The sequence below is a fragment of the Centrocercus urophasianus genome, unplaced genomic scaffold (genome assembly GCF_019232065.1).
Source record: "Centrocercus urophasianus isolate 14NV4802_14NV808 unplaced genomic scaffold, USGS_Curo_1.0 seq_14, whole genome shotgun sequence".
Lineage (NCBI taxonomy): Eukaryota > Metazoa > Chordata > Aves > Galliformes > Phasianidae > Centrocercus > Centrocercus urophasianus.
The window spans coordinates 51,869,019-51,891,413 of NW_024884586.1; the positions used below are offsets into that span (position 1 = coordinate 51,869,019).

The 22,395-nt window shown below is 48.3% G+C and overlaps 2 protein-coding genes across 2 annotated transcripts in view; one reads left to right on the forward strand and one right to left on the reverse strand.

Annotated features, from left to right (window-relative positions):
- Nucleotides 1–1,688: 1,688 nt before the first annotated feature.
- MIS18BP1 (MIS18 binding protein 1) lies at nt 1,689–20,577 on the forward strand. The gene is given in 18 exon segments (XM_042813629.1): nt 1,689–1,793; nt 2,779–3,081; nt 3,084–3,558; nt 4,687–4,818; nt 6,326–6,822; nt 8,524–8,600; nt 9,473–9,603; nt 10,005–10,095; nt 10,874–11,037; nt 13,050–13,216; nt 14,146–14,254; nt 14,836–15,604; nt 16,409–16,578; nt 17,475–17,617; nt 18,544–18,698; nt 19,230–19,311; nt 19,890–19,947; nt 20,131–20,577. Coding segments are annotated over 18 exon segments (3,723 nt in total). The 3' UTR covers nt 20,226–20,577.
- The window catches only part of FANCM (FA complementation group M), a 60,055-nt gene continuing 57,872 nt past the window's right edge, over nt 20,213–22,395 (reverse strand). The window contains exon 23 of the mRNA XM_042814340.1: nt 20,213–22,243. Coding sequence (XP_042670274.1) covers nt 22,096–22,243 — 148 coding nt within the window. The 3' untranslated portion in view covers nt 20,213–22,095. The remainder of the gene's footprint in view (nt 22,244–22,395) is intronic.

Below are 22,395 nucleotides of genomic sequence, written 5' to 3' on the forward strand. Positions count from 1 at the left end.
CCTCAGCACATCCTCCTTTCAGGCTGTCATAGAAGGCTATAAAGTCTCCCCTGAGCCCCTTTCCCACACTGACCCACCCCAGCTTCCTCAGCTGTTCCCCATCAGACGTGTGCTCCAGAGCCCTCACAGCTCCGTTCCGCTCTCTGCCCACATTCCAGTGCCTCACTGTCTGTCTATCTGGCAATGAGGGGCTTAACACCAAACCCTCTAGACTCAACATACTGAAACAGGCCAGCCCCATCTGCAAACAGACCAGGGGAATAAACACAAACCTCTCCTGGGCAGCTCTGTGCTGCCCCGACCACTGGGCCAGGAGAGACTGGGAGAGGATTTGAGCTGGAACTGACACACACCCACTGGAAATTGTTCCTTCTCCTGAGCAGTGTTGTGGCAGCTGCCACACGGGCTGCACTGCAAAGTGCAGGTGAACTCCTGTGTCTTCAGCCAGATCTGCAGTGTACGGTTAGACACAGGAAAACCTGTGTGCTTTTTGGCTGCAGTGTGCAGAGCTTCTCATGGAAACGCTTAAAGGACTTCACCTTTTTGTGTCATCTTCAGTGGGTGCTGTCACTGAAGAGTGCTGTACTCTAAGTGCAGAGGCATACAAGCGAGCACCTGCAGTCCTGGGAGCCATGTCACTCTTCTGCATCATGTTTCTGTCCCGGGGAGATGCTTGATGTACAAAAACCAAGGGAACAAACAGCTTCTGTTGGTCCTTGAACATCTATGGCACCCATGAGAGAATGCAAATGTTCTGTGCTCCCAAAGCAAGGTTCTGATGGGAGAAGTAGAGCAAAGGGAGGGAGAATGTTTAAAATTAAGATAGATCAGTATTGGTAATTAAAGAAATGTCCCTTTACTGTCAGGTTTTCTGTTTTCTTTTCCTATAATTACTGTGAAGAGCTGCAAAGAGGCATAGACTTTTAGTATAACTTTTCTTCCTAGAGCCATTTTTCTGGTAGCTCAGTCATTACACTGACTGTGATATGTGATATCTACACATCTGCCTGGCTAACTGGTGTGTAACTTGCTGGCATTACCTTCACTGCACTTAATCCCCCTTTCTTGTTTGTTTTCCTTTATTTAATGGAAGGCATACACCCATTTCTGAGAGAAAACTGTACTTTTGTTTTAATTTTCCAGGCTTTTATGTCATCCAATTTGTCCTTCAGATTTTTGAGACCTTAAATCAATTGCTTGTATGGCTGAAAAGAAACCCACAGGTTTCTTTGTCAGGGTGGGGAGGGCAGAAGTAAATATACCCATGTTTAACATGTATATGCATGCCTGCACATACAGGATGGTTTATTATGGCCTTCAAAATTTCCTAGTGGGGACAGTTCTCTATTCCTCTCCCTTTGCTCACTGAACTCTCAAAGCTTTTGGCCTTGCTTACAATGCCTGTGCATACCTTTCACTAGAAGAAATCTCTGCAGCATTGCTTACTCAATTACCTAAAGATATGGAGCTCCTCTCCCACACAAAAAGTCTTCTGCATTCTGATGTGAGTTTGCACTCTGTTCATTTACACACCTTCAACATCAGCCCACATTAGTACCCAGTCCCAGGAAATGCATCTATTCAGCTTTACAGTCACAAGAAATCAGTGGGACTACTCAGATACCTTGGTCATATGTTCTACTGTTACTGGTCAGTAAGCATAAGGTGGGCTAGAAACCAACTGTCAGATGAGATTCAGCAAGAGGACATCCAAGACCTTCCTGCCAGTGGAGAAAGAAGAGGCATATGCAGAAGGCAGAGCACTGTTCCACCTGCCTGGCCATCTGAAGCAGGTGAGCATGGCCTTCAGCTGAGGGGGGTCCTACCCTGCAGGACTTGCTGAAATCCAGTTTCTCTTAGTGGCATTTTCCTGTGCTGTTTCCATGCTGTTCTGGTACTCCAAACAATCCCCAAGATCTGTGCAGTACCCTAAACACAGTATTGATGGGACCTTACACATATGGAGTGCGTTTTGCAGGATGACTCCTTGCTCCTTCAGGCTTCACTGGCATCAAAACAGAGCAAAAGCTGCTGTTTCAGACAACCAAAACAACCATGACACAAGGTATGCAAAAGCATCAGATGTTTTACCCTCATTCCTCGCCTTGGATATCAGAAGTGCAAACCATTACTGGTTTTAATTTTCACAACCTGACAAGGCTCAGACACAGCTGCCACCCTCCAGGTGTGACCCTGAGCTAAAGAACCTGCACTTTTTACCTCCAAACCCAATACTGGCCCTGCAACAGTCAGCTCTCATCCATACGCAGCAGCTGCTCCAGCTGTATGCAGCACCATAAATACCCAAAGAAAATCAATTAACTGCCCTACTATTTGTTGTAAGTTTAAGTTCCCTGTAGGCAACCAGCATTACTTTTTCTTCCTTACATAATCAACCTCTCCTCTCCTTTAGGGAACAAAGCAATAGCAAATTAGACATTCTCCATAGGAAGCTCTCCTGGGCCCAGCATGTAGGAAGAAAAAAAAAAAAGCCTTGCTTTGTGCTGTTAATGAGGTTTATTTATCACCTGTGAACACCTACAGCTTCCTCAACTACACTCTTAGAGCTCACAGCCCCCTTTTGCTAGAAAGGAGGAACTACACTCACCGAACTTCTTACAGATCCTACTGCGCTTTCCCAAAAGGAAGAAATGCAAAGGCTTCGGCAGGTAACGAGTGAAACAGGTCTCCTCGGCTTAAAGAAAAGCTTCACAGGCGTCTCAACCCACGACAACAGAGGAACTACGCGGCTCTCTCACTACCCTCCCCATCACCCAGCAGCACCACCAGCTCTGCACACCGCTAACACAAAGTGCCGCACCGGGGGCCGCCACAGCCACAGCACCGCCTGCAGAGAGCGAGCAGCCCCAGAGCAGCCCTCCGGCGGAAGCACTACCTAACCGGAAGCGGCGCTCTGCTATTTCACTTCCGCTCAGCTCCGCCATTTCCGTCCCGCGCCCTCTGACGTCACGCAGCCCCGCAGCCAATCGTCGCGAGGGAGTTCCAACTCAAATCCTCTCCTGTGCGCTGCGCGCGCTCCGTGAGCGGTGGGGGGCGGGGCGGGGCCGGGCCGGGCCGGAGTGCTGCTACGGTGGGACCGGGATCCGGGGAGCGGGCCGCGACGGGACGGCCCGCCGCCTCGCGCCGCGATGATCGCCACTCCCCGCCGCGGTGAGATGCCGTTCCAGGCGGTGTTCCTCAGCTCCGTCCCGGCGGGCACGCTCACCCCGCTGAAGGCCCTGCGGTGCCGCGGCAACGCCGCACTTCTCCCGCCCGGCCCGGTGCTGCAATCCACGCTGCTGGATGGCGGCGGAGGCGGGCGGGAGCAGCTGGAGATCGGTGAGATCAGCGAGATTCGTCCCGGGCCCGGACCGCCACCGCCGAAACGCCGCGCACGCGAGCCGCCCGCCCGGCAATCCCCGGCCGCGGCCTTCCTGAGGATGAAGATGAAGATGAAGATGAAGGGCGGTGGCAGCGACCGCATCCTGACGCCCGGCGGGCCCGGGCCGCGCCTTGCGAGCGGTGGGCAGCGCGGGGCCGCGGAGCCGCTCAAGAGAGGTTCGTAACGTGGGGCCGCACGTGGTTCGTAACGTGGGGAGCGATAGCGGAGTTCTGCCGGCTGTGTGTGTGGGGGGCGGGGGGACTTAGAGCTGAAACAGGGCGGTTGGACGCGTTCCTTACCCAGAGGCGGTGCGGCCCGGCGCTGCTGCCCGGAGCTCTGGCCGTTCCTCTGTGTCTGAGTGGGCAGCCGGAGCTGCTGGAACTCGGCACGCGCAGGGGTGGAACTCGATGGTCTGCAAGGCCCCGCCCAACTCCTCCGTGCTGTGCATCTGCGATCTGTTTGAATCGCAGAATGACAGAATGGCCCGGGTTGGAAGGGACCTCAAGGATCACAAAGCTCCAACTCCCCACCAATGCAGGGCCACCAACCTCCACATTTCATAGCAGCCCAGGCTGCCCAGGGCCCCATCCAACCTGGCCTTGAACACCTCCAGGGATGGACAGAGCATCCACAGCCTCTCTGGGCAGCTGTTCCAGCACCTCACCACTCTCACAGCACACAACTTCCCCCTGACATCCAACCTCCATCTGCCCTTCCTCAACTTCAAACCATTTCCCCTTGTCCTGCTGTTATCTCCCTTTTCCAAGAGTTGATTCCCCTCCTGTTTGTAGGCTGCATTTAGGTATGGAAAAGCTGCAATGAAAACTAGGCTAAGCACTGAGCTGTACCTTGTCTGTAGCGCAGACAGCTGCTGACTGATTGCTTTTGCTGGGAAGTTGTTGACAGTTGCTGTGGAGATAGTAGTGCCCAAGCTTCATGTTTAGTTATTAAATAGCCTTCCTAAATCTCCTTGCTGCAACTTAAAGCCCCTCCTCACTGTCACTGTTGAATGTGATAAAAATGAGTAACCTCTTATTTATGCAAAAAGTGAAAATTCTGCAACTTTCCTTTCTGACCCCAGTTTTCCAAAATGCCTGTTTCAATCCTGCATCATCCTATTTGTATCAGTAATGATTTCTGAGTCCTTTGTTCCTCTGTGGGGAACTGCTGGTTAGACCTTCCTACTACAAAATAGATCTCGCTTGCATTCAGATCTTATGAAATGTGCATTTTGCTTCTCCTCCCTCCCACCCCATTGATTTTCTTCCCCAATTCCAAATAATTTTTTGAACTGTTGTTTCCAGAATTACCTTGCATTCGGATTCCTCAGAACCAGGCTGTGAAAATGCTGAACGTAGACCCCATTGTGTTGGAATCTCCTCAGAAGTTCTTCTTGCGTGTAAAGCAGAAATTGCAGCAGAAGCAGCAGCAAAAAGGTACTTGGTACTGCCTTTAGAAACACTTCAAAAGCTTGTGGGACTTCAGGACTCTCTTCTTGCTTATAATTTTTGTGTGCTATTGGCAGAATATTGCAGGATATCATTTGCCTTTGTAGTCTGTGCACAGAGGAAGGAGGTGTGAGAAACCTGCAAGTCTGCCTTTTCAGCCCTGGGGATGGAGTTAAGACTTGCAGGCTGCAGGGCAGGATGCTGCCTGCTGGCACTGAAGTTTGACATCGTTTGTCTGTTGGTTTTTTTGTTTCATGTGTGCACATACTGAGCTCGTTCAGCCTCTGGTGTTGTGGTTAAGAACTCTTTATAAATTAGGTGTGACAGTTTGGTACTGGAATGGGAATTTGGTGGAAATATCCTAAACTTTTTCTTGGCTAAGTCTTTTCCCCACTCTGTTGCTTTTAATACGTAAAAAGAAAAAGCTTGGTTCCCTGATGAGAAAAGTGGAACAAAGACTCAGGGAGCTGCAAGCCGGTGAGCCTCACATCTGTGTCTGGGAAGATCACAGAGCAGATCCTTCTGAAAAAGATGTTCAGTGAGGGAGGAGGAGGTGATCTGAGACGGGCAGCACAGCTTCACCAAGGGCAGGGCGTGCCTGAGCCACTGCTGGCTCCTGTCCTGGAGCGCTGGCACCGCTGGGCAGAGGAGGCAGCTGATGTGCCAGCCTGGAGTTGTGCGGGGCCTTGACGCGGTCCTGCAGCGCATCCTTATCTCTGAATTGCAGCGATGTGGATTTGAAGGTGGACTCTTTGGTGGGTTAGGAATTGGTCAGGAGGCTGCAGCCGTGAGGCTGTGCTCAGTGGCTCCGTGTTTGTGTGGAGGTGGCTGCAGGCGCTGTGCCCAGGGGTTGGCCTGCCTTGGACCAGTGTTCTTCATCAACGCAGGCGGTGGGATCGAGTGCACCCTCAGCAAGTTTGCTGATCACAGCGAGCTGTATTTCTCACTGGTACCTCATCTAAATCCACCCTCTGTTATTTTAAAGCTTAGGATTCCTGTATTCATTCTTGTTCTGCATTGTTTCTTGAGAGCAGCTCTGTACGTACGTATGTTGTATCGTTCTTTTCCTAGAATGCAAACCAAGAGAATGATGCATGGCAAAGACAGTGTTGTTCAGCTTCAAAACAGCAGTTAAATTAGGGGAAAACTCAGAAACCAATGTTTGTAGCTCCCAGCATAGCAGCAGCGTGGGTAGAAATCAAGGTCTTGAAGTTTGGAAAGAAGGATGTGTTTGAGATTCTGTTTTTTATGGGTAGCAGAACCTTTTCTCTATAGGAAGAAAGGTAAGTATGCTAATAGACGTGTACATCAGCCTGCTTTTGGGGGAGGGTGGGATGCTTATTTGTTGATCTGTGATGAAAATCTAGTACAAACAAATCCAACGAAGTGCTTGCTGTGAGGATTGGCAGTTGAATTAGTGCTTTCAGAATAGTAGTGCTAACCATGAGAACATGCTTATATTAACATCACTAATGGCCTTTTTTTTTAACAGCAGATCCACCACTTCCAAGCCCAAACAAGCAGAACGTTCCTCCTCCCCCAGCTGCAGAAAAGCCAGTAATCAAATCTGCTTGTGGTGAGCTGCTCCCCAATGCTCAGACAGCATGTGTGGCTGCTGCTAAGGACAATGAGGATAATTTCCTTGTGGAATCGATGGATGCTGATGATGAAATGTCTCTAAATACAGTAGCAAGTACTGTGGGTGTCCATTGTACCCCTTCTGACCCTGGGGATCAGCTAGAAGGAAGATGTGGAAACAGAGAAGCAAAACGTACGGAGCAGGAGAAAGGACGGCTGCAGCCGAGCAACCAGCGAGCTGAGCACAGAGCAGAAAAGATACTGGAGACTGCAGCTCAGAAACCCACACAGCACTTCTGCAGCGTTGTGCTCTCTCCTCTCCATGTGCCGAGGAAGCAGAAGCAGAAGGAAAACTGTAATGGCCCTTTGGATAAAGCTCGGGCAGGTCAGATCGCTGTCACAGCCAACAAGGAGGTGGGAGAACTTACTGCCTTGTTACACCCATAGGGTAAAACTTCCCGTGGGCTGCCTGTAGCTTGTGTCATGTTTTTCTGTCAGAAGTAATGAGTGCACAGCTGAAACTGCTGGGTGTGACTCTGGGATGGAGTCCACCTTCCATGCAGCAGCCCAGACAGGGCTGCACCCTGCGCTTGTCGCTGCAGCAGCAGTGATGTGCAGCACCGCTCCGTCTGTCGCTGGGCAGCGCTGGCACAGCAGCAAGGCTGCCCCAGAGCCAGCGGGGAGGGAGCAGTGCTGGGGTGCTGCCCTACAGCACCCAACTGATATCTCACACCGTGGGACATCGCAGCAGCAGTGGGAGCTGGGGAAGGAGGAGGGGAGCTCTCATTATGGCAGTGTCCTCCAACGACTGCTACATCAGTTGAGGCTCTGTTTGCTAAGGTGTAGCCGAGTGTTGCTCGCTGATGAGAAGGAGAGAGTAATTTTCTCCTCTTGCTTCTTTGTGTTGTTTTTGTTGTTGTTTTTGTTTTGTTTTGTTTTTAATTAAATCAAGCTGTTCTTTAGCTCAGCCCACAAGGCTTCTTTCACCATTTGTTTTCCCCCTGTTTTTTTGAGGTGGGGGAGTGAGAGAGTGGCGTGGTGAAGCTGAGCAGAGTAAAACCTCCTCAGGCTGTAGTGGTAAATATTTTCCTCTCAAAAGACTTCATTTTTTTTTTCCCAGACGAAGGTTTGGTTGGTTTGTGTAAAAGAAGGCTTTTTCCTTTAGTATTCACAAGCTGCAGTCTGGGCTCGAAGGGCTCTCAGCTTGAAGGGATTTTCTGTGAGATGAATTAAATACGTTCATTGCCCCATTGCTGTGATGTCCCATTCAGCTCTTGGGTGTATAGATAAAGCTGAGAGAAGGAGGGAAGATAATTCCTAGCTGTAGGCTCGGTGGCCCTTGAGCTAACTGAATCCCTGTGTATTGGATAGTGAGGTGGAGATCTTGGGTGTAGTGCCAGAATATCCAAACTGATGTTATGGGAGGCAAGAATTTTTCCTAGAAGTTCAGTTTGCAGATAGAATTTTCTCTTCAATAAGCACTTGGTGGTACTTAGAGCTTGCTGATTGGATCTCGAGGAAAGCAGTGTGTTGTGAAGCTGAACCTCAGCAGTGAGCCTAGGGGCTCCCCAGGGGCTGTGTTCCTGTGGTACCCATGAGACATTTCAGCCCAAAGTGATCTCTTAAAATATGAAGGTTGTGCACAGTGAATGTCCAGCAGTTTTTAGTATTGGATGCAGTCATTTTAATGTGCTGAATTTTAGTAAGAACAGAGCTAGTAATTTTATTTTCTCATGACAACTTGTTTTTGTGAGCGGTGCTCTGAGGACTGATGGTGTGTAAGAGGGATGGCGTGCTGGTGGTGCTTTTTGAGGAGGGCTTTTTGGGTTTGCTAGGAGCCCTGGCCAATGAGTTTGACTTCCAAAAGCCAATGCTAAGTTTCTCAAAGAGTTTGTTTGAAATTCATGTATTCTGCACTGTGATCCAACTTGCTTGTGATTCTACATTTATGCATTTAACGGCTGTTTTCAGGTTTTTTTGGTCTGGAAGATGATGCCTAAATAGATTCTCAAACTGAACAGGAGTTGGTTTCTACTTTGCCAGCACATTGGCAGTGTTACATGGCTTATTCTGATACAAGACCCGTGGCAGATCTGATCTTTTTTTTCCCCACAGAAAAGAATCTGCCTTTCCAGGTGGCGCATTAAAGTGATGAGCGGTAACACGGCAGTGTGCGTCGAGGGAAAGCGAAGGTAAGACCAACATTTCTGATTTAAATGCAGTGTGAGGCACGTTGGAGGCTTTTCAGCATCTCAGCCCTAAAGCTGGTCGCATCCCTTGAGATGTGGAGATGAGCTCGTGGGCTTGCAGTTCCTTGGTCGCTGTTACAATCAGTTCCTTCCATTTCTGCTGCCTGAAGGTCTGAAGAGAGCTCTGCTGTTTGTGGCACGTGAGGCAGCTCAGCATTTGGGCCGTTTGCCCTTAGTGCTGCTCTGCAGCTCTGTTTGCTGCTACAAAAGTGTACTTAAAACATCCCACGGAGATTCTTTTTACCTTAATGCTCCCTTTTATTTCTCACTGAGAGGTTCCCTAACCACTTGTTAATCTCTAATTTTTGCATGGACTGGAGCTCCTTCTTCAGTTATTGTCTTTTAAATAGAAAGGTAAGAAACAAAATACTCCCACTTAAACTGGACTTGTATAATAGCATCTCTATAAACTTAAACTGGACTTGTATAATAGCACCTCTGTAACAGCCACGAAGGTTTCACTGCAACATGGAGCTCAGTGGAGTCCTTTAGCCTACTTTGATTTTGCAGCCTCATGCCAGGCATGTTCTGTGATGAACACTTGCAGTAGTGGCAAGTTTTATTCTGTCTATATTGTTTTATTTTATATTCTTTTATTTCCTGTCCAAATATTAAATAAGATGTCCAGAAAATCTTCCAAGCTAAGAAAGGAAAACCCAGCGCTTCCTACCAGTGTCCGTGTGACTCTCACATGGGTAGTACTGTTACACTGGTGTGGGATAACAATTTCTTGTCTTAAATTCCTCCTCTTATGAAAATTGTGTTGGTTTTTTTTTTGTGCATGTGTGTTGTTAATATTATTTATCTTTTCTTAGAGATATGAAGGATATGTTATGGCATAGCAACGCAGTTGTAGAACGTGTAGCTTACAACCAAGTTAAAACCTCATCTGGCAATATCTACCTGCTACAGGGACATATAGATTCTGTTTGGATGAGAAAAGAAGGTAAGAAGATCATTCTTAAGGAGAGCTGTAGAATTATGGCTGCTTTCTGCTAACTTGCACGTACTGCCAAAGTGAATGGTGGTGTTACTCTGCAGTCTGGGCTCAGGGGGCTTTGAATGGAGCTGGGAGCTTTGCCCAGTCCATCAGAGCTGGGTGGGCTTCTGTTCCTGGCTCCCAAAAACTAGAATTGCCATCTTCACTTGCTGATGTCTGCGTCCTGTGGCCCTCGGTTCACTTCACCATGACACACACAGTTCTTTCAAATTGGCAAAGTCTGTCTCTCTATATTTAAGATGTCAATGAGTTTCTGAGGTGCCTCAGATCAGACCGAGTGCTATTTCTGTGTTTCCTGATTAAAAATATTGCTCAGCTGTGCTTAATGCCACTTCTGTTTCACACAGGATTTTCCTATCAGTTCATCAAAAAATTTAACTTTGGGTTTTCCAAAAGGTGGAAGGAACACATTGAGGAGTTACTCGAGGAATTAAGAAGGTAATTCCTTTGGCAATTGTTTGATTGTAATACTCTCACAAGTATTAGTTGATTTGTAAGGATCTTAGTGAAAGATGAAAGATTGTAGATGTGTTTATGGAGACTTTGATCCAGGCAAATTCTGGTCACTTTGTTGGAAGAATCACATCACAGATCACAGAACGGCCCGGGTTGGAAGGGACTCCAAGGATCACGAAGCTCCAACCCCCCACCACAGGCAGGGCCACCAACCTCCACATTTAACACTGCTTTGGATTGTTTCTGTTGAGATGGGATCAGCACAAGTGAAGGGCACGGCTGATTCAGTGCCTTGAGCCATGCCACTATTTAGCTACCCCGTGAGTAGAGCTGCACTGTGCTGTTGGGTTTTGCTGGGATGGGGAGAAGACTTGGAGTCTACACAGGTCTTTTGTTAAAGGGTAACTGCTTGGGGTCTGGTATGGGAACTGCTGAGTCACAGCCTGAACCTCTGATTGATCACCTGAGGTGAGCAATGAGTCAACCAGAGGAGCACAGGTGAAGGCAATTCACTGTGCTGCCTGGCTCCACCCCTCCTAGCCCTATTTAAGAGCTGGCTGCCAGTGGGGAAGGATCTCTTCTGGAGATCTGCTCTGCTGGAGTTTGTGAGTGAGCCCAGGATAGGTATAAGCCTTCTATTCTCTTTTGTTGTCGTAGTCTGTTTTGCCTAACTCTGTTGTTTATTTGGTGATTATAACATCCTAATATTCTTTGATTATACAGGTCTTTATTATTTTTTTCTTAAACTCTAAATCATTAGGAAAGAACACAAAAAAAGGATCAGTGAGGATAAAAATGATGAGAGTGACTCAGTGGTGGATACAGATGAGGTGGGAAGTTCAGAAGAGTCACCAAGAAATGCAAGGAAACGTGGAACGAGGAACACTACGTATGAAGTGCTACCAAGGAAAGATGAGCACACTTGTGAGTCTTGGTAATCTTTTTCTCTAGGGAAGAAATGGACAGCTTGTGATAGCTTGGGTTTGGTGGCTTTGTTGTTTTCATAGAGCCATAGAATGGCCTGGGTTGCACAGGAGCTCAGTGCTCATCCAGCTCCAACCCCTGCTGTGTGCAGGTCGCCAACCAGCAGCCCAGGCTGCCCAGAGCCACATCCAGCCTGGCCTTGAATGCCTGCAGGGATGGGGCATCCACAGCCTCCTTGGGCAACCTGTGCCAGTGCCTCACCACCCTCTGGATGAAAAACTCCCTCCTCATATCCAACCCAAACCTCCCCTGTCTCACTTTAAATCCATTCCCCTTGTCCTATCTTTTTAAAGCTTTTTCCTGCCAAAGGATTTCTTGTTTTGTGTTGTTAATTACAGGCTGTATGGAAGGTATAACAAACTAATTGTGAAAGTTGTTCTTTGTGTTTGCACGAGCTGCAATAGTGAGGAGCAGTGGCTTGTTCATGTCCTGGTTTGCTGGTGTATGAAAAATAGACGTTGTTTGGAGTCTCTTCTGAGGAATAACCCTGGGAAGGAAGCAGGAGCCTGCTTGGGTCTGTAGAGGCTGACACCAGTGGTTCCACAACAGTTTTTTCAGGCAGCAGCAAACTTGACTGAAGTTTTTCCTGGTTGCTGTATTGCATGTCACGCTCTTATCAGTCATTCTGGGATGTCTGTGGGATTCAGTCTCTCCAGGCTCTGTTCTTGGGACTCCCATGCAATGCTGGCCTGCACCCTTTTCTGGCTGGCTTGATTTTAACTCCTGCCTTGGATCTGTTCCTGCAGCAGGTTTGTTTTATGGCATCTTAATGGTTTATTGCCAGAGCTGAGCAATAGTGATGTGCTAACAAGCATTGGGCATGGTCTGAATGGTTGTGGAAGAATTACCTCCTTGGGCTTTCTTTCCAAAGGAAACAACTGTAAAGCCACAACCCCATGGCCAACATTTTTTCTTTGCCCCTTAATGCAAACTTCATTATGGACACTAATAGCTTTTGGTTTTTAACTTCTTTTCCACATCTTGTCATAGGCTCCAGCAGGGCTTGCAAACTGTTGGTACTGTCATCAGGTTGTGTTGCTCCTACTATAACAACTGTTTTATTTTCTCATTACTGTGAAGGTTTGCTCAGTGTGACAACTTTTATCACTGTAATTCTCTGTGACTTTCAAGTTCTTCATAGCCTTGTAAGCAAAGCTAAGGTTCACAGTGATGTGGTTTATAATTCATGAAGATGATTATTTCAGTCTTGTTCAAGTATGCTTATTTCTGACCTGCATGCTCGTAAAAGAGCATCATTACTTTGTGGTACATTTGTATTTTCCTTATCATCTGTGCAAGTTCTAGGGTAGTATCACAGAATCACAGGGCTGGGAGGGACCTCAAGGATCACAAAGCTCCAACCCCCCCGTGCCATGCAGGGCCACCAACCTCCCCATTTCACAGCAGCCCAGGCTGCCCAGGGCCCCATCCAACCTGGCCTTGAACACCTCCAGGGATGGACGGGGCATCACAGCCTCTCTGGGCAGCTGTTCCAGCACCTCACCACTCTCACAGCACACAACTTCCCCCTGACATCCAACCTCCATCTGCCCTCCCTCCACTCCAAACCATTTCCCCTTGTCCTGCTGCCATCTCCCCTTGCCAAGAGCTGACTCCCCTCCTGTCTGCAGGCTCCCTTTAGGTACTGCAGGCTGCACTGAGCTCACCCCGCAGCCTTCTTTTCTCCATGCTGAACAAGCCCAGCTCCCTCAGCCTGTCTTTGTAGTGGAGGTGCTGCAGCCCCTGCTCATCTTTGTGGCTCCTCTGGACCCCCTATTCTGGACCCTAAGTATGGTTGGGTTGTGGCTGGTCTTGATCTTGATAGAACTGAGCAGTTCTATGATTCTAATTTAACAGGTTTAAGTACAAGGTCGCTCTTGTGCTTGTGAAGTGTGTGATAGTGAGTTTTCAGTGCGACGTTTGGGCAGAACTGAAGCTGGTTTCTCTTGCAGATCAAACACCACAACACAGACCTGCTCTGGGCGGCTCCAGTGGGATCTACACTCGGAGCGGCCGCCTGGTCAAACCACCGCTCAGCTTCTGGTGTGGGGAGCGTGAGTTTGTGGATCAGGAGCTGAATGTTACGATTCAGAGAGGTGGGACGGATTATCTGAGCATGGTGAGTGTCCTTTGCACACTGTGAGCTGTGTGTTTCTGTCAAATGCAGTAACAAATACAGCGGCCACTTGGGCACGTGTTGAACTGGCGGGCTGCTCTAATGAGTGCCTCACTAGGTAGAATGTTTTGGAACCATAATAAAAACATTTTAAGCAGAAAAAAATAAGTCTGAATTATCAAGTAATTGTTGCATGAGGAGCTGAGATAATATATGATTCCTTCTGGGAAAAAAGGAATCTTCTGGGAGGCCAGGAAGTTGTGCAGAGGTACTGCTTTGGGTTACAGAGGTTCCCAAGTAAAACACTTCCTGCAGTGTAACATCAGGTCCCTGCCAGCATGGCAAAGCTCACAAGGGACGCCAGGGCTGTAGGCTGGGTTTTGCATCATCTCTGCTGTTCTCAGCTTTCCCTTTTCTGTGTAGTTTCATATTCATTAGGAGCAGATGATTCCTCATTTCTTACACCTCGGTCTGTCCACACGCACCTCAGTTTTGATTGGGGTGGGTGATTCTCATTTAATACGGCACTTCAAGCAACTCTGGCGGTGCTGTGGTGAGGGAATTGTGTGTGAAGGAAGGCAGCATTCTCTTCAGCAGCTGTTTTTTCCTGAAGATGAGTTGCCCATACGCACAGGGAGCGCACTAACTCTTGTCAGCAGCTCCAGCAGTGCGGCCGTGTCCGATTCACCAACAGGTCCTGGCTTTTGAGATTTGAACTGTTAGAGAATGGAGCTGGGTCTGGTGAGGTTGCCTCAGTCACAGGCACTCCTATGAGCACCTGTGTGCATCACACAGCCCTGAGGAGCTTCTGGGCAATGCAGGAGTCTTGACTCTGCCCATCCTGTAAACGTTTGGCTTTTCCAGAGCTGGTGTCAGTAGGCTGGGTATGTAAGCTGTAGCAGAAGTTTAGATTAAATTGTTTTATTTTGAAGATGTATAGTACTGAAAAACCTAAAAGAAAGACCAGCTCGCTCTCCAAGGTGAAGGAAAGAAAGCATTCAACAAAGACAGTGGAAGAAAAAACAAAAAGTCAAGATAAAGGTAAGGAAAAAAGTTTTTGCTTGTTCTATCCAAAGTTATTGAGTGGATTTGGTGGACGATGAGCCGGGTGCTGCAGCAGTGTGGTGATGTCTGGCTGATGCAAGCAATTTATTTACACCTTTGATTATCATTCACTTCTGTGAAGAGTTAGAGTAACACTGATGGCCAGTTTCACAGCTCAGAATTGTTTGTAAACTGCTGCTTTGGTTCAGCATGGGGACATGAACATTTCTTTCCAGAAATCAAAGCAGTTATGAGTTTTATGTACTTAAGTTTCTGCTCCTATGCTTTGGATCTCAGTATGCCTGATGTGTGCAACCTGAGGGAGCTGCCCAGGCCAACATTCCGTGTGGGAACAAAGAGTGCAAGTACTGGAAGTCTCCCTTGCATGAAGGGCCTGCCTGCTGCTGGCTGTGCTCCCTCTGAGCTGAGGAGGAGCATTTGCTCAGTCTAAATCTGCTGCTCAGAACTGGCTTCATGCTGTTCTGAGTTGGGAGTGGGAGTATTTTTCAGCACTGCTCGTCTGTCAGAGTGCAGTAATGATTTACCTGAAGTGTGTGATGTACTGACATCTCTTTCAGGGAAAGGTGAAGAAAAAAGAGTGAGTACTAAAAACAAAGCCACGTCCACTGGAAGCAGAGAGGCCAGGCGCTTTATTTCAGATGATGAAAGTGATCATGCAAGTGATACTAATAAAATTAAAACATGGCTTTCTAATAAGGCGACTCGCTTAAATGCTGAAGATGCAAACAAGCTTAACTATAATAGCAGAAACACAGGAACAAGAAAAGAAAAGACAGGAAAAGAATATGGAGAAGTGACTACAGATCAGAACATGTACTCCTTAAGGTCAGCCCAAAAACCGTGTCAAGGTAAGCCTTTAACAGAGGAATCCTCAAGCAAAGATGAGGAAGAGGAATCCAGAGACTACATCCAGTTGACTGTCAGAAGGAAAAATAAACCTTTTTTGCCAAAAGAGGTGCAAAACTCTGAATCTTCGTCTGCCTGTGAAAGGCTGCAGGGCAGCACAAGCGAGGTGTCAGGTGAACGCCAGGCAGTCGCACACTGCGCTGCTGCCTCCCATTCCATGCAGCTGAGGCAAAGGATACCTGCCTTCATTGAGAGCTCTGACTCCTTCACAGAAGAAACCTCTTCTGGTGAGGAATATCACATAAGGGAAAAGAGATCAGAAGCGTCCAACAGAAAAGCAAACGGTGCTGTTAATCAAACTGCCAAGCCTTCAGCAGCAAAACCGAGTGAAGCCAAGGGGGACAAGGTGCACAAAACTCTTGCTTTTTTTTCAAAGGCAGCTGATGACTGGTCTCCAAAGGAACTGCAGAAGCTGCACAGGCAAGTGGTTCCCTTGTCTTCAGAGGGCAAAGCGTCTCTCAGATAGCAGGAGGCATAATTTGGGTACTGGAATGTTTGGCTGGTGGTCTTCTGAATTTAGATTTCTCAGGGTTTTGGTTTTGAAGCAGCCCCACATTATTTTATATTTCCTTCTGCTGTAATTCCCTCTTACGAAATACTTCTGGCTCACAAATTAAAAGAACAGTAGAATGAAGCAGACCAGGATTTCCTGCAGTAGCTGTGGTGTGTGAGCTTGCAGCAGCCCTCGCCTCTTCCACGTAATGCAGAGTGAGAGGAGCACAGTTAGCAGCTGCAATTTGGTGTTCAGTGCTCCTCCACTGCTTTCCAGATATGCCTGCTTTTTTGTGAGACAGGCATCTCTACGAACAAAGCTGAAAAACACATTAACATGTATTCTAGGAGTACTGATATATAGACAGTAAAAGTGGTCATATTTCTCTTCCCTGATGGACTAAAACACTAACCATGTGGTGTTTGTGTATTTAGATCTGGTGGAGGCATTGTCCATTTAGCACATGGGACAATTACTTAATTAGCTACTGGGCAGTGTTTAATATACATGCAGTGTTGGAAAATAGCCAGGTTTAGCTGTGTTTTTTGCTTTGTAAGGATGATGTGCGCCTCGCACCAGGCGTTCACATAACAGCTGCATGTTACAGTGCCTCTGCTGCACGCCAGCTCTCCCCACGCAGTGCACTTGGGCACGCTGTTATTCTCAGGTGCGTGGCAGTGCAGCTCAGATTCTCCTGTATGAGGAAGGCTGTGCTTCTGTTCTCTTGGCAGGGCAGTGGCTTCGTTTCCCAAGCACAAGAATGGTTTCTGGGTGGAGGTGGCGATGGCTGTCGGGTCTCGTTCTGCTGAGGATTGCCAGCAGAAGTACACAGAAGAACAGGCAAAAACTTCCCAGAGACCTGCCACAAAGAAAACCGGGTCAGGAAAGCCAGGACAGAAAGGTACTGAGCGCTTGGCTCTGACTATAAGTTGGTTTTTGCATTTGGAATTTGTTATTTATTGTATAATGGGGGATGCAGCCATAAGCGCGCACACGCCTGATAAATACACAATAAGCAGTTCTTTGTTTTATTGTGCTTGGATTGAAGTCCTGTAGTAAAGGAGGTTATCTTCTACACTGCAAAGGTTTGTTGCAGAGCTTGAGGGATGTTGTAGCAGAAATGCTGTCACAGCCTGAAGCAGTGATGGAGCACCTGGTGGGAAGGCAGAGCCAACCAGGGGAGCTCAGGTGCCTGCAATGGAAGGTGCCTGAGTGGTGGAAGGGCTGGAGCCAGGATCCTCCCCTTCCCAGACCTCACTGAAGGTTGGCAGTGCAGGTGAGGGCGTCTCTTGCTGGAGATCCCTGCATACTCGAGGTCTCCCAGAGATGAGCAGCTCTCTTCCTTCAGTTCTGCATCTATGGCTGCTGCCTTTGGGCTTGCTCTCATTTGCTGTATCCAAAGGCTGCAATTATCATCCCATTGCATTACAGATGTCATAAGAGACTGAAGCAAAAAGGAGAAGAAAAAGGGCAATTTAGAGTTTTTTCCAGGCAGGCTTAACCTGCGTTTCTCGCCTAGGAGGAGGCAGCTGTTTATAAGGCTGTGGAGTAACTTTCTGATTAAGATGTAGGAAGGATTTATTTTTGAAAGTGTAAATTGTATGGAAATCCAGAGGACCACAAAGAAGCTGTGAGAAGTTCCCATGAGAGAAAGAACCTTATTGCTAGCACTGATCGATTCTATGATTCCATTCTGTCCTACAACTCCATTCCATGATTCTCTGATTGCATCCAACTAATTTAAGAGTATGCTTTGTAATTAATGTCTTAGAAAAAGTAATGCTTGGATTCATGTAGATAAGACAGAGCCAGTTGCAATAACTGCCAAAGTGGGAACCTTCAAAAGAAAGCAGCAGATGAGAGATTTCCTGGACAATTTGCCAAAGGATGACCATGATGATGTTTTCACTGCTACACCCTTTCAAAACAGAAGAGTGAGGGTAAGTAAATCTGGGAAAGCTGTACATATCCACGTGCTTCTCTACTGGTAGTTGAAGGGTGTGCTACAAGGCAGCTGGTCAGTGCCAGTTGTGGTTTGGGGAGGTGAGGGTTACCCACCTGATTCATTTTTGCAGTGCTTTGGTTGCTGAGAGGGAGAACGTGGAGCATGGCTTCCTGCTGTTGTCTGTCCAAACTGGCTCCACTCAGTGATGCACGAGCCTTGATCTGGTACTCATCCAAAAGCAGAGCAACACGTGGCTCACTGAAATGCCAGCATTTAGGCACTGGTAGCTCCCTTGCTTTCTGTAGGCTGCGCTGTGCAACGGAGCAATCCCTGTGACAGATCTGTGCAGGCTGGCCATGAGAATCCATGCATCCACGTCCAAGACTTCCAAGATGATGGAAGTTCTGTGTTTCTGGTGATGTGCTGCTCCTCTCTGAACCTTTTCAGCTCTCCTCTCTCCCTTTGAAATGGAAGGACTGCAAGTTCCCTGAGAATCCTGTAATCTTCCTGAGAAGTAATGGTCAACTCTGAGCCTGGAATTTTAATCAGACTTTTTTCTTTTTAATAAGTGGTAGTAACCAAAAAAGGGGCAGCAAAATGTTGGGTATCTGCAGGAGCGTTGAAGTGAGACCATGCTGTTGGCTGGCCGCCCTGCGGCGTCCTCACATACCTGCATTCAGCATTGCTGTGTCCTGCTGCTATCTGCATCTCAGGAGGGGTGTGTAGAGGAGTCAGGAAAAGCATCTGCAGTGAGCAGAGGGATGGGGAGAGAACAAAGCCTGGGCCTGTCAGTGTGGGGAGCAGGGGTACAGCTGGGGTGCAGCTGCTGGCTGCGATCGCTCTGAGGCGGAGTGGTGAGAGGCCTCTTAAGCAGGCCTGGAAGAAGGGCAGATCTTTGAGTGCTCTGGTCTGTCTTTGTAGTTGCCAACGTTCCTGGGAAGCCATGACGAGGATGATGATGATGATGACTTTGCACTTACAAACAACCCCATCACACCTTCCTCAGCTGTCTTCCCTCTGGCCAAAACCCCTCAGTGTGAGCACATCAGCCCTGGTATGCTGGGACCTATCAACAGGTGGGAACTGCATGAATGCTGCTGTTCCTTTGCTAATGCTTTCCTTTCTCATTTCTTCTGAGAAAGACCACTCAGAAGGGATTAACCTCCAGTATGCAGAATGAAGGCTGCAGGCCTTAAGGTATTTGTTTAGGGAGAACTTCCATTTGACAGCTGTGCAGTTTGAGCTGCTCAAGTAAGCGGGCAGCTAAAAACACTGGCAATAAAGCTTCAGGCTTTATTGGAATAAACTGACACCCTCTTTAGTGAGAAGTGGTATTTTCATATAATGGTTAATGGACATTCTGGGAAGATAAAGCTTTTTGTCTGATATTTGCATTATGAGTTCTATGCACGTGATTAAATTAAACTCCTCTGCGTTGAGTCATACTCCAGGGACTGTTGCTATATTTAATTGGCCAACAACTGTTTTAAATAGCCCTGCTAATCTTCTTTCTGGACTGGAACTGTGTGTGCTGCCTGTAGCTGCACGTAGCTGATGCCCTGAGCAGAGCACACCACTGCCACTGACCTGTTTGTTGATGCTTGCAGGAAGGACTGCGACAGACATGTGTTCAGGATGCAGAAAACTCAGGGCTGCAGGAGCAGCTGGGACAAAGTGAAGAAGCAGCAGGTAATGCTGGCTTCCTGCCTGTGGGTTTTCCACCTTGTGACAGTGCAGGTTCTGCTAAGCAGGAGGATCCCTGGCTCGCAGTGTGGGCACAGAAGGAGCACAGGACCTGTCTCCATTGACACCAAACTTCTGGGTTTTGTATCTATGTACTTCAGAGAAAAGTTACTTCTATTATGATTTATTGTCTTGATCAGACAGGCTGTCTTTTTCAGGGTCTGTAATTGCTTTTGGGTTCTGAGACCTTTCTGATGCTTAAAATTCCTGCTATCTTTTTCCTGTACAATGGGGGAGGAAGTGGGACTCCCCACCTTGCACCCTGAATTTATGCTCCTTTCCTGGCCTTGCCTTGGTAGTTCTGCCTCTTCCATGAACAGCCGTGATCCCAGAAGCAGAACAATGCCACTGGTTTAGACAGAGATTTTGGTAGATGAGCACTTTAAGTCTGGTGTGCAAATGTGGCATAGCAGTAGGGCAGCTGCACTCTAATGGAACGCTGTGCCTTTCCTTCCGCCCTCCCAAATGTTTCCCCTTTCCTGTGCTGCTGTCACTGCTGAGTGCAGACCTTTCCTTTTTGGCAGGCTGGCCCTTTGCATGGCACACCAGCTTCGAGCAGAACCAAGTTCACCTTTGATAAAAGTAAGTGTGTTTTGTTTCTCCTTCACATCAGCTTTACTCACCTTCACGCTGCTGCTGCTGTGTGGGTGTTCACAACTGCACTCAATCATTTTCCACCATCCTGTTTCTCACAGGACCTTGAGCTGCCTTGCCAGCTCAGGCACACACACACTGATGCTCTCCTCCCTGTTTTTCATGTTGCAGAAGCACAGCAGAGCCCTGCTGTAGGGAAGCTCTTTGTGGCTGAGGCAGCAGATACATCAGATGAAGAACAGGAAGATTCCTATTTTTCTGTTTGAACTTCTGGAGGTTTTATTTAGTATTTATGAACTTGTATAAAAAAGCCAAAGGAGGAGCTTCAGCCACCTCTCTGATGTGCTCCTGTGTTCCTGCTTGAAGCTCGTTTTGGCTGACCTGGCCTGCAGTGGAGCTGTGGTTGCAGCCTGTTGTCAGCTGGGTGCTGCTCAGCACTGAGGATGGCTTCTCCTGTGTGCAAAGTGGAACTTCCTTGCCCAGGTTCCCCCTTCCTTTGCCGTGTTTCTCCTGCTGAAGGCAGAGATGTGCTCCCATACACAGGTTTGCTCTAAGATGAAATCTAGGAATGTTGCTGTACAGTATGTTTTTAATAACACAGTTTGTAATGAATTGAAAGTGCCTTATACTTTGAAATTTTTTTTAACGTGAATGCAGTTTTATGAGCTTTAAAGAAGCAGTGGTCTGAAATTGGTAGGGACTGTTATATGTAAGCACTTGTTTTAAAATACTGCTTCCTGTTCCCTGTCAGCAGTGCTCAGTACTTTTAGTGTAGTACAGAAGAATAAAGCTTTGAGCATCTCTTTTCTCTGCATGGGAGGTAACAGGAAAAAGTAATTTGTAGTTCTTCAGCTCAGGAACTCACGCTGCAGGCTGTCACGCTCTGGGCCCCATGCCTGAGCTGCTGGGTGCCCCTTTCTGCCTGCTCCTTACTGGGAGAACCTTCATGTGCTCTGAAATAAATTTGCAGGGCTTACATTTGAGCCGAGCTGCTTTGAAAGCGGCTGCTGAGCTCTGCTGGGCTCTCCAGCTTTATCTTTCCTGGAAAGATCAGAGAGCCCTCTGCATGCGTGGAGATGGGCACAGCTGTACCTTCCGGGGGGAGCAGCTTCTGCTGTCCCTCTGCCACTGCTGCAGTTGGTGACAATGGGCACAGAACCATCCCAGCAGCACCACGTATGTCTGATGTGAAATCACATACTGTTAAGGTAAGGTGGAGTGAAGCCTGTGAGTAATTCCTGTGCAGATAAGACAGCTTTTCTTGAATTTCTGCCATAATTATTCGTATGGCCTTAATTGAAGCTGTGAATGGTGAGTAAGGGCCTCTGCTTGCCCTATTCCTTCCTACTGCAGGACTTCAGTCAGCTGGGCAGGGCAGGGAGCAGCTTGGGGGCATTTCTTATGGGGTGAGGGGGGGAAATAACACCATGGAGACCCGAGGAGCAATCCTGCACAGAGCAGTGGGGTGGGAGCGAAGGAGGGCAGCTCTCTCACCCTTTTCAGCTCACTGGCACCACTCCACCTTGCAGCGTGTGTGAGCGCAGCTCCACTTCCCTGCCTCCAAAGGAAAAATTGCTGGTGAGAAGGAAAAGAAGTTAAAGGTGAGCCTTCTTCCAGTTGACGTGGCTCCCGTTGAGTCCTCTGTGCCTCAAGGGCAGGCTGTCCCTGTGCAGGGCTGCAGCCAGCTGCTGTGTGACAGCACACGCTGCTACAGCAGGGTGCTTCTGCTGAGGCCCCAGCATTGCCCTGAGCTGTGGGTGTCCATCCCTGGAGGTGCCATGGCTGGGGATGTGGGCTGTGGGGCCTTCCCCACCTGGCTGTGCAGTGGCTCGATGAAGGTGGGTGCTTACTGCCCTGCTTCCATCCATCCCAGCCGTAACCCTGAGGACTGCTCTGTGATCTGTGCAAAGCAGCACCGCTGCCCTGCTGCTGGTGTCTGAGATAATGGCTCATCTTTAGGCAGTGTGGCACCACCACTCATCCGTCACAGCAAGGAAAGTAACTACTGTCCTTCCCTGTTAGACACAGTCTCTGTGCCCCAAACCCCAGTGTTTCTCTGAGGATTTATTTACATATTTTACAGCGACTGTAAACTCAGTAAAGTGCAATCGAAAGAGCAGCCCTGCGTCCCTCTCCTCAGCTCCTGAGGGCGGTGTTGCTCTTCCCCTTGGCACAGAGGCTCTCGGGCAGCATCTGTGTGTCGAAGCCATAGCGCAGGTAGCGGTACGTCTCCTCTGCGCACTGCGGGCTCACCTGGGCACCAGCAGCAATGTCTGATGGGGAGCTGCAAGAGAGCACAGGGACACTGAGCCCGGGGTGAGGGGTGGGACACAGCAGGGGCAGCCTGAGCTGCGTGGGGAGCAGAGCGGAGTGAACCCAGCTCAGGAGGGCTGCTGGGAACCAGGGAGTGCTGTGAAAGGAAAGGGAAGGGCGCAG